Source organism: Lycorma delicatula, chromosome 3, assembly GCF_047948215.1.
Source record: "Lycorma delicatula isolate Av1 chromosome 3, ASM4794821v1, whole genome shotgun sequence".
Classification (NCBI taxonomy): domain Eukaryota; kingdom Metazoa; phylum Arthropoda; class Insecta; order Hemiptera; family Fulgoridae; genus Lycorma; species Lycorma delicatula.
The window spans coordinates 148,393,387-148,405,411 of NC_134457.1; the positions used below are offsets into that span (position 1 = coordinate 148,393,387).

The 12,025-nt window shown below is 30.1% G+C and overlaps 1 protein-coding gene across 2 annotated transcripts in view; it reads right to left on the bottom strand.

The window, feature by feature from the left end:
* Positions 1-697: 697 nt before the first annotated feature.
* cert (ceramide transfer protein) overlaps positions 698-12,025 on the bottom strand; it is a 77,675-nt gene continuing 66,347 nt past the window's right edge. For both annotated transcript variants that reach the window (XM_075360789.1, XM_075360790.1), the window contains exons 9-10: positions 10,466-10,595; positions 698-1,211 (exon numbers count right to left, since the gene is read on the bottom strand). In XM_075360789.1, coding sequence (XP_075216904.1) covers positions 1,084-1,211; positions 10,466-10,595 — 258 coding nt within the window. In that variant the 3' untranslated portion in view covers positions 698-1,083. The remainder of the gene's footprint in view (positions 1,212-10,465; positions 10,596-12,025) is intronic.

Consider the following 12,025-nt stretch of genomic DNA (forward strand, 5'->3'; position numbering starts at 1 on the left):
AGAATTAATGCTTATGGGAATCAAACAACGTATTTCACTGATAATTAACAACCTTACATAATCAGAAATAAGCATGTATATAACCTTAATAACTTGATTTTCTTCTTAGTACATAAGAAATTACCTCACATTTAAATCTAAAAAAATAAGCATTTATTAATCCACTATTATTATTCAGAAAATTAGATTACAACAATACACTGCTTTAAAGGTTTCTAATTGGCTGAGATCAGGGCAAGGCAGTTAGGTAAATAAAAGTTTCTTGTCAATCTCATTCAATTCAAGATGAGTAGAAATTACAATTAGAAAATTAAAATAAGCTAATCAATAAAATGATTTGCAAACTGATTTTTTTAAAACCATTTGTATGCTGATTTATATAGGTTACATATATTTTAAATAATTAATAAGCAGTAATCATTGAAAATGTTAAATACAGACTGTGAAGCTTATATGAGACAATTTAACCGCTGACTTGAGAATAAGATAAATAATTACAATATAAGATAGATAGAGTATATTTATCAACAATATGACAACTTACTTCTTTTTATGATATAATCACACTGTTCACATTATATTCTACATTCTATACTTTTTATGGTAAATATGTACAAATTTATAACAACTGCGATACAATACAGAACTAATCAAGTTATTTACAATGGGGAAAAAGTTAAAATTAGTTTGATACAACTAGTATTTCATAATATATTTAACTGATAAAATATAAATAAGATACAAAAATAATTATAACTGATATACATCACAATCAGTTAAATATTAAATTAAAATGAAACTTTTCTTAAATTTAGCTTTAGAAGTAATCATCTAACAAGTAATCGATTAGCTATTAGGATAAAATTTTAAACAAGCACATATCAAAACAGTTATACAATTTACACTTTACACTGTATAAATAAATACAACTTTTATAGAATTTAAATTTATAAATATGTGTAATTATAATTACATTAATGAAAAAACATTTAAAAATTATGAAAATAGAAAATTAAAATCTTACACAGGAATTACATTTGGCTCTTTCATTTTTTGAAGGTGGCATACCACCAACTAGAAATCTCAGAAAAGTATAGGCTTGTTTTTAGTCTGATTTATTACGTAATTAGTAAAACGTTTCAAAAATTTAGGATATTCTCGTTTATAAATAGCTCTCAGTGCTGATGCAGGTACCCAACCTCCAGGATTAACTGCAAATTCACAGAATAAATGCATTAATAACAAATAAAATAAAAATTAATACATACCTTAAAAATATGTTACTCACATAATTTGAAATTAAAACTTTTGTAATGACAGTAAAATAAAATGTATAATAGCTTATAAAAACCCTGCTTCAAAACACTTTTAGCTGTCTCTGCAACCTCTTAAATGACAGATGTAGATGTTACTGCTGCTATTTTTTTCTTTTTTAATTAGGCATTAATAATGTAATTGAAAAGTATGTGATCTCAATTATGTGTGTTAATTTGGTATAAGTTATTGTATGTTTATGTATTTAAAGGTAAAGATTTATTCTTTATTCATGTACAAGGAACAACTGATACTAATGCACACTGGAATATGAAGGGAGAACAAAATTTCATATAAAATGACAGGTGCTGCCAAGTTGTATCTTCATTATCCTAACAATCCAAAACTTTTTGACCCACATTCCCGAATAATTTTCTGTCAGTTACCATTATTATACAGTTGAATACGCCTGTTATGTCAATGCATGTAAAACAACATGCACTGTGTGAAATTTAACAGCAGAAAAAGTAATCACTAGTGAGTGACATTCACAAAACTTTGTGCTTCATAAGCTGGTAAAGTGAATATTGAGGATGATCCTCACAGTGATTGACCAGTTTTTATGACTGATGGCAATCACCAAAAGGAGGTGAATGAATTTATTTAAAATGATCGTTGCAACATACAGTAACAAATAGTCGTCATCCAGATAGGCATATCAAAAGAAGGAGTAGGGCAAATTATACACAACTGGGCAACTATAAAGTCTGTTCACACAGTGGGTGCCATGTATCTAAAAAACAGAACAAACAACAAAAGGAATGTTATGTTATCTTCTGTAATGTTATCGTGAAAGAGAGTTCCTTTTCAATATTGTGATAGGAGATAAAATGTTGTTGCATCATTACGACCCAAAAGAGTGAAATGCAGAGCGTAGAAGAAATATTGGCACTATGGTTGCTACAATAAAAAAATCTAAAACACAATTCTGAAAAAAGTTCTTTAACAGTCTTTCAGATTACATATAAGTGCATATGGTTGACAACCTAGAAGTCAGATGTATTATAAATTCTGTGCGATAGATGGAGATGTTAAAACACTTTATGAGAAATATCATGTTTGATGATCCATGGATTACACAAAACAATAATGCTTGATCATGCACATCACGTGTAATCACAGAGGTTCTTATGAAATTGTAATTTTAACTTATTCCCGACCCACCAATTCACAGATTTAGTGCCCAGAGATTTTCTCCAATTAAAGATATTTAAAGGTATTCATTTCACCACAGATGATGAACTGAAGAACACAGTGATTGAGGAAACAATGTCAGCAATATTCAAAGATGGAATGAGGAAACTATTTCACAGTTCGGAGAAATGTATAGCTAGATGTAAACTGTGACTACATGGAAAACTAAATTTTAGTTTTTACAGCAAATAAAATGTAGCTTTAAGCCATATTTGTTTCATTTGACTATGTCTTTTCATTTGTGAGTTATAAGGTCTGTGCATTACACCTCACATGTTAAGATGCATCTTTTTCATAGCACTAACATCAGCTGATGCCAATATGAAAACAGTAGAACCTACACATGCTTATAAAGGTGGCTCTAAAAACATTTTTTTGCCATCAAAAATATTGTTTAAGTTTTTAAAATAGTTTTATTAACTACTATTTTTATATCGCTACAGGAATTTAAATTCATATCATCACTGATCACCTTATATAAGGATATATAACCAAAACAAATTTAATTTTATATTGAAAATCAAAACAGTATATGATGTTATTTGAAACAAAAGAATACACATTATTTGTAATTTTCATATTGATTCTTGAGTCTGTCTAAATGTAAGTTATAAAACAGCATATTTTATTCTTTATCCATTTCACGCAACACTTTTATTTTACTGTTTAAAAAATTTTTTTTTAACGTTGAAGAAAAGTTTTTTCAATTCTGTTGGGTTTTTCAGATACCTAACACCCTGTCAATTCTGTCCAGGAATAACAGATACTGTAGTAACACTTGTAATTTTAACTACAAGGCACAATTATTATTTTATAGATTCTAAAAAACTACTCTTAAATTCCTGCACTTGCAATATATAAATGGAAATTTTTCTAGATAAAATAGTAGGAAATGAAATTAGGCAATAGAAAATATCTTTAATTTCTAGATGACAAATAGAAACTAAGCTGTTCTCATTGTAGCAGGAGGTACTGATTTAGTCCCTGCCTGAAGACCTACAGAAAGCAGTTGACCTGCTAAACCTAGTGTAATGACGAAAGAGTATAACTAAACATCTAAATAAATTCCATATTAGAGGACCACATAGTGCAAGTCTACAGGAAGAGTATGAATTGAGAGAAAGCGTGGCTGTAGAGAACCCCAAAAAAAGAAAAAAAAATGTATCAACTCTAGGAATATAAGCCATAACACCATAAAAATATAGTCAGTTCCATCACTGATCTGTGATTCTACAGACCTGATACCAAATGTTATTACATAAACTGATAACTTTTACCTGTATTTAAATTGTCAAGAATCAGTTAGTATTTGTATAAACATAAATATAGCAAGATTAACAAAGCTGTTGAGAAGCAGTATAATCTCATATAAGTAATGTTTAAAACTGCTTTATATAAATATACCACAATGGGCATAATTTTTAGGATCAAACTTTTTAACTTTCCTCCAAAGTAACAACTTTAAAACAAGTCACATCAAGTCTACACAAGGTGTGCCTGGATTTCTCTGTATTAATAGGAGAAATCTGTTTAGTGAACTAAACCTAAACAAACTTCATCTATTAACAAGTCACACCTCACTAAATCACACCTAGGGACCTAGTCCTACCAAAGGACTAGGTCCCTAGTGTGATTGACTTGACAGTCAATCATAAAAGGTCTTTTAACCCATTCAGCCTACAATATATACTGAAACATTTTTAAAAAAATACATAAAACAATTTTCTTAATTTTTTAAGATAAAGACTTATTTCATTTTTCTTAAAAATGTTATGATTCTGTCCTAAATTAGTGTTTGTTCACTATTTAGTGAGTCTATGTAAATTAGCCTAACTTGAGTTCCTATTCTAATCCTAACTAATCCTACACTTAGTTTTTAATTACATTTAAAAATTTGTTTTTGCAATGAAAAATTTTGAAACATTGTGGGGCGTGAAGAGGAATTTGACATTTTTCACATTGCCACACGGTTTCACTTCTTTTTTTTTTTTTTGCACAAAGAAAACATCTTTCTGCTGGATTTGGTTTTTTAGCAGTAGCAGGAATTTTTTTAACAAAATGAGCTTACTGCTTTGTCTCTAGGTGTACAGGTATTGCGCCACTAGATGATCTACCTCGAGTTTTATGCAGTGGGCAAGTTGTTGATGCAGTAATTGATTCACAAATATTCAAACGAAAATCACTTACTGTATACAGTTTACTTGGTGTATCAGTATCTTTTCTAGTTATTTTTTTCCATAATTTATAGGCATTATAAATAGCCTTACCAAACATGTAGAAAAATATTTTTCTATAGCTTTTGGCATACCGCCTCATTAGAGGAAAACATGACAGAACTTGGTCATGTTTAACCACACCTCTCATTTCTAAGGTATAATCAATTACACACTGCAGCTTGACAACAGTAATCATTTCAACTTGACTTCTAACTCTTTTCCTTCTAATAGCTCCAGTAGCAAACATATCAGGTTTTGAATGTTTGATGGTTATAACTAAAACCTGTTTTTTATCTTGCCATTTTGTACATAAAATGGTTTAGCATTTTAATAATCACACTCCCTCACGGGAAGCCGCTGAGAAGCAATTTAGTAGGCATATTTTTTTTTCATCCCTAACAGTTCCTATAGCACAAGTATTGTTTACCAATAATTTTTTATAAGGTTTGGTGAGCTATACCAGTTGTCTAAAAACAAAGTATAACCTTGTTTTTGTAAATCCTTTGAAATTTTATAGCTTCACTAGCCAGCATTTCGTTATGCTCAATCTTGGTCACAATATACTGAAAATTTCCAGCAGCAACCAGATTCTGATTAATTCCATTTATAAAATTTGATACCAAAACGTACTCTCTTAGCCTTGTTGAATTGGATATAGCACAACCTACCTTTACATTTCACAAGGCTTTCATCGATACATATTCTTTCTTTGGGGTATAAATCTTCTGGATTTTATATTCAAATATTCTATGCTTGGTGTAATTTTTTTAGCCTATCGACATCATGTGCAAAATATAGATATTTGCTAATAGATACAAAGTGTTTCAATGGCATTATGTCCTTATACATAAGAGTACAGATTATAGCTCGTTTAGACCAATAATGTTGCAATTTCGGTTTAGGATTTAACACAACATTAGTATAATTAGAGCAAAATAATTTTTTAGCTCATCCACTGTAACATCAAACCAATGATAAATATTGTCATTTCTTACAGGATTAGGCCTATGTTCATTTCGCATACCTGTTGGTTTCTAAGTAACAATTTTGTAAAAGTCATCACTGAAAATTTCGTTTAGAACCGATAGTTCACTACAATTTTTAGAAATAATCTTATTCATAACATCAACATCAATTCCTGGTTCATCAGTAAACAGAATTACTTTTACATTATTTTCTTCATTTTTCCATTTCCAAGGAACTCCTTTCTTCCTAATACTGCTTTCTTTATTCCTACTCATGATCACTTTCACTACCACTCAATTCATCTTCATGTGCCACTCTCCACGCGCCACATTATCTTCACCATTATCGTTATCACTTTCTAAGTAATTCCTCAATGTGAAAATCTGATAAATACTGAGACATTTTTCTGCAAAAAAAACTCAGAATATAAACTTTAACACAAACATGATGTTAGCCTACAACACAAACCAAACACATGAATGTCATTTTGACAATTTTAACAGGTTGGCCAATATTTATGGCCATGGTTTTATTTTTAAAAAATGTTTTTTAATTATTACTGTATCTAAGTTTATTATTAACATATACGTAAATAAGAATAAATTTATATTATATATGAAATATGACATTGTCAAAAATTAAAAAACTTTTCCAAACTTTACACCTTTATTTAGTCCCATATAAACAAGAATAGATTTTCACTGCCATCTAATGATGCAAGCATGAACTATTTAGTCTAATATTCCTTATAAAACATGCAGTAAGTGATATGCATCAAAAGAACAGATGACCAGACAACATTATGACATGGTGAGTAGCACTTGTCAAAGTGTCATACAGTCATGTCATCTTCTGATGAGGTAGACGCATCAGAGTGCCAGAATGGGTTAAGAAATACTCCTTTGGCTAAACCAAGCAACAGTTCAGAGAAGGCAGCACTCGGATATGGTGGGCTGCCACTTAGAAGATAATATGTGATAGGAAGCATTAAAATGTCCTAACACCCCACATTTGAACAATAACAATGCAAAATCACACCAAAGAAAATCACCTACATCTACACACATAATGTAAACTATGAAAAGTGTGCAACAGTTTGGAACAGGCTTTTTGGTCAGCCACAAAATAATAAACTTCATACAAGAATTCAAGACAATCCCCAAGAATTTCAACACACACTAAATGCAAGTAATAAAATCGACACCATAATAAAACCCACACCCCGTCACTAATAATAAAAACAAATCTCCAAAAGAGCATAAATAACATAAAAGTTCTGGGACCTACTTGACCAGACCATAAATATTAACTCCAAAAATCATGTTGAACAACTAATCGGTGACTTAACCACTCGACTAGCCAGAGAAAGAAGATATTGCAACTTCATCAGAAAATGGCCCACACAAAACAGAACAAATGAAAATGGACACTCATCAATTTCTATAGAAACCACAACCTAATCTCTAAATCTACATATTTCAAGAGAAAACTTGAGACACCCCGACTACACTGAAGGAGAATGGCAACTAGATCATGTCTCTTAATGGACAAACACCCACCACAAATAGATCTTCAACATAGAAGTCCTTCGAGCAGTTGACACTAGCTCAGATCACTGTTAGTCAAACTCAAACAAATCACAGAAGAATTGGCCCCAATAAAACCCCTGTAAAAGCATCAATGATAGAACAGCAAATATGAAATAGTGGAGAAGAGATATCAAGCATGGTTATTACACCAATCCCAAAAGTCTTTCCAAAATCTAGTAAATCAAAGAAAAGAAACACCCGAATCCTCAGGAAATTAAAAAGACATCACCATAAAGACACACTGAAATCATTAGAATTCAACAAAACACAGTCTAGAGACTACCACAAACCTTTAAAAAAAACAAACCCCCAGCCATATTAATGAAAGATGAAAACCATAAACTGGCCCATAACAATAAAAATAATGCAGATATCCTAGCTAAATATTTCAACAAACTCCTAAATTGGGAAGAATTGACAGAACTTCAAAATTTTGACACCAGCACTCCAAAAACAAATCCACCACAAAACATCAACCCTCTCACAGTAAAAGAAGTCTACCAAGCACTGGATGAGGTGATGAATTACAAAGCGGGAGGAGAAGATCAGATCTATGTAGAGATTTGGAAACATGGAATAAATCCAGCAAAAATTCCCCCCTTCATCAACAGCTTGTCAATAGCTGGATAAAAAACTACCAGAACATTGAACAACAGTCCTCATCCACCTGGAGAAAACATACCCTAACAAGTATACTGAAATCTCACTCCTAAACATAATGTACAACATTCTTTCAAGAATCATCCTCAACAGGATCAATTTACAACTTGAGAAAGAACTAGGAGAATACAGAGAATATTTCAGATCCTGAAGGGGTTATACAGACCAGATCATGAGTCTCAAGCTAATAATGGATTACAACAGAAAAAGAATCAAGAGACATGGTGATAACATTTGTAAACTTTCATGATAGCATATGACTGCATCCACAGAGAATCCCTACTAAATACTCTATGACACCACGGACTACATTCCAAATTAATAAACATGATAAAACTGACCCTTACAAATACTAAACCAAAAGTGAAATTCAGAAGCGAACTCCTGCAACCACTTGAGATCAAAACAGGACTGCACCAAGGCGATAGACTGTCACCGATGTACTAGACCGGGTATTGACCTGGTCTAGTACATTCTTGTCAGTTCCTAGGATGTGCCACCATGTCTCTCAGCAATTTAAATTTGCGACACAAGGCTGCATAAAATATCAGTCCACAAGGATGTGGTACACAGTCAAGCGACAGTTGAACTGCACTCACAGTGGTGTGTTCTCCACCAACATCAGGTATCCAAAAGTAGCTCTGGTATGTCCTAATCGCAATCGGCGCAGGACCATGACGAAAAGTCCCATGGTAACACTATATCTTTGATATGTTGGGAGTTTAAGAGATCATTATTGATGTATCTTAATCATTACTATTCAATTATCAATATGAAATTATAAATTTTTATCTACTTTTAGATTTTTCAATCACAGGAAAAAGATATAAATAATATTTTTAATTAGAGAAATAATACCTAATCTCTAAGAATCAAATTTCTCAACAGTTGAAAGAGCAACCAAATTATAACACCAACTTATCATATAGTTAATCTGTTACAATTAACATGATTTGTTCAATAAAATTTAAGAGTTAAATATAAATAAACTGTTATTAAGATTTAACCAAATTAGTATAGGAAAAATTAAATCCAAAAAGAGGAAAAACAGACGAATAATTTATTGATTTTAAATTTTACAAACATGCAAGAGAATACGCTGCTCTCAGACAACCAATGATTTTCCCTACGATTTCATTCATTTAACAGTGAAAGATAAAAGATTTCTTTTATAATTACCTGTAAGACTACATTAAAAAAAAAATAATAACTTAAATTATACCCTATAAATTAAAGTAAAAAGTGTAAATAAATTTATCACAAGAGAATATCAATGGGGAAAAATAGGAATTAGCTTTCTAAGAGAAAGTGAAGGATTCCTTTTTTCTACCATTAACATCAATTAACTTATTTGACAACATGAGTTAGTTAGACAAGTAATTCATTTCTCATTGAAAATGATCAAAACTAGCATAGTAGTAAAAAAAATCTTTGTAATTATTGAATAAAACTTACACAATCATTCACTGTTTTTTCCCCAATAAAATACATGTATTTTTTTATATACACAATATATTTCTTAAACAAGAAATTCTTTCATTAATATATAATTAAATTTAGTCAAATCAAAATAAGTTTTTTTGAGAGATAATGCATAAGGATGTAGAATTTTACAAATAAATATGAAGAAATTTAAGAATTTTCTACATCTAAGTGAAACCTCATTCCTAAAATGTAAGAAATCCCAAATAGGTCCTGATGTAAGATAGTAAACGCATCTCTTGTAATACCACACTTCTGCAAAATCTGGCAATTCAAAACTTTCCTTCATGAAATTACAGTGAAGCGTAAAATTCCAATGGATAAAGTCACATTTAATCATTTACTAATTGTTTATTAGGTCATAATAAAATTTGCCACTTAACAAAACTAACTATTTGACAGCTGATGTCACTTAAAACCAAACAGAAGAAGTAAAGTAAGACAAATTAATATTTTACAATGCTATGCACCAGGTAAAAATATTATTCTAGACAAAATTGTATAAAATTTCAATGAGTTTTAAAAAGTTTGCTTCCCGAGCAATAAATTATAAGCAATTTAAGGGGAAGCTGATCAGTAAAAATGCATGTGCAACAGTAAACTAATTCCCCATTATATATCTGCAGGTAAAATTTAAGTAAAATTTATTGTTGAAAATGCTTAAACCTGAAATTTTTACCACTTCTTTACAAATCACTGAAAGAACATTTGTTTCCTTGCAATTATTTTTTGATTCAACATTTATAAATTCTTGCTCAACTCATCAGAAAAAATCCATTATTCATAAATTGATTTATAAATCAGAAAAAATTATCAGCTACTGAGAAATAAAATTTCTTTAGTGAAGAACTTCGGAGCTCTAAGTTTTTTTTACAAGCTTTATTAGTAAATACCAACGCAAAGTGTGACTATCACAAGACCCTGCGATAAAAAATCAATCCCAAACACAATCATAAAATGCATTAGGAAACTGTGATGTCTGTGCATGTGTATAGTAGTATACAGTGTCTAATACAATCAATTTATGATTATTTCAATACTGACCGACTGAACAGTATGTTATTTTGCAGGTAACATTTTCACGAGTCAATTCTGCTCCATTTGAAGGTGGTGTAACAAGGGTTTGACAATATAAACAGACAGTCAAAGATATCCTCACATACTTGCTTTTTGGCTGCAAAAACAAAATAACATAAAACAAAGTATTACAAAAGGTTTTTTTTAAATAATATTTTAAAAACAGGCTTCAAATATGGATCTATAGAAATAAATTTTCTTAACCGTTATATCAGTAGACCTATAAAAGAAATGTAAAAGTGAAAAGCTGGGAATAGGAAACCTACTGGAAAATTGATAAGACAAAACTAAGATAGTTTGGATATGAGAATAGAATGGGAGGAAAAATCACCTGAACAAATGTAACAGTCTGAGAGAAAAATGGAAGAATTGGAGATAGGAAGTGAACTAAAAAACACTACGATAAAAAGTTTATGGACGAAGATGTCAAGGACAAGAGTAGGAGTGAGTTTAAGAAATTTGTAAAAGGAAATCAGAAGCAACAATAAATTACATTTAAAAAAATTACACGAACTGCTTTTAAAATTTGACAATATAAAACACTTCTTTAACTGTAAACAAAAGTGACTAATCTGCAATCAAAATGTTTATATAAAAAAAGGAGGAATAATGTTAATCATTTGAGCAGAACTCGCAAATTAAGTAAAAGAAATTCAATCTTGTGTTTAAATATATTGATAAACCAAGCGCAACAATCAAATAATTCATGAATTTTAACAAAAGGTATTTATTGTCACTACTTTACGTAGGATTGTAAGCAACTTCTTCCTTCAACCTTTAAAATTTCAATTTTATTTTCAACAGTTTTTAGATCTTAAAACATTTTATCTTTTGATTTTTCTACTTCTACAAATGTTACAGGCTATAATTTCAGGTAAACTTAGTAAATTTTTTACTATATTAACTAATATAATTACACAATTAATAATCTTGTTTTAAGAGCCGTAGAATGGGAATTAAGCATATTTCTCTATATATAACAAAAGTTAATCTAGAATAAGGAAACATTTTTAAAATGAAGAAACAAAATTGTTAATTCATATATATATATATATATCTGTTTTTAATGACTGACACCAGAAGTTATTATCTAAACACCAAAAAGAAAAGTGAAAGAAAATAAGGATAAAAACATTTAAGCAGATTATGATATAACTGATAATTCAGTACGTAAAATGTAGGAATTATCTTGAGAGTAAAAGATTCACAGAACAGAAATAGAGTCAAGTCATCAAACTAGTCAGAAGACCAAAGACACATCAAAAAATATATTTTAACACATCTGTAAAGGTACCATTGCTTTTTCCTTTACTGGACACTATGACATTTCTGAAATGCATTGATTAATGCATTTAATGGAAGAGAACAGAATATTTTAAAGGAATATTACACATTTTTAACACAGTACTTTCTACATTCTAATTTTAATCAAATCTATACCTAAATACTTAATCTAGTGTAATGAAATTAATACTGTGATCTCGCTGTCAAAGAACAATAAGTTACCATGTACCACTGTCATATAAG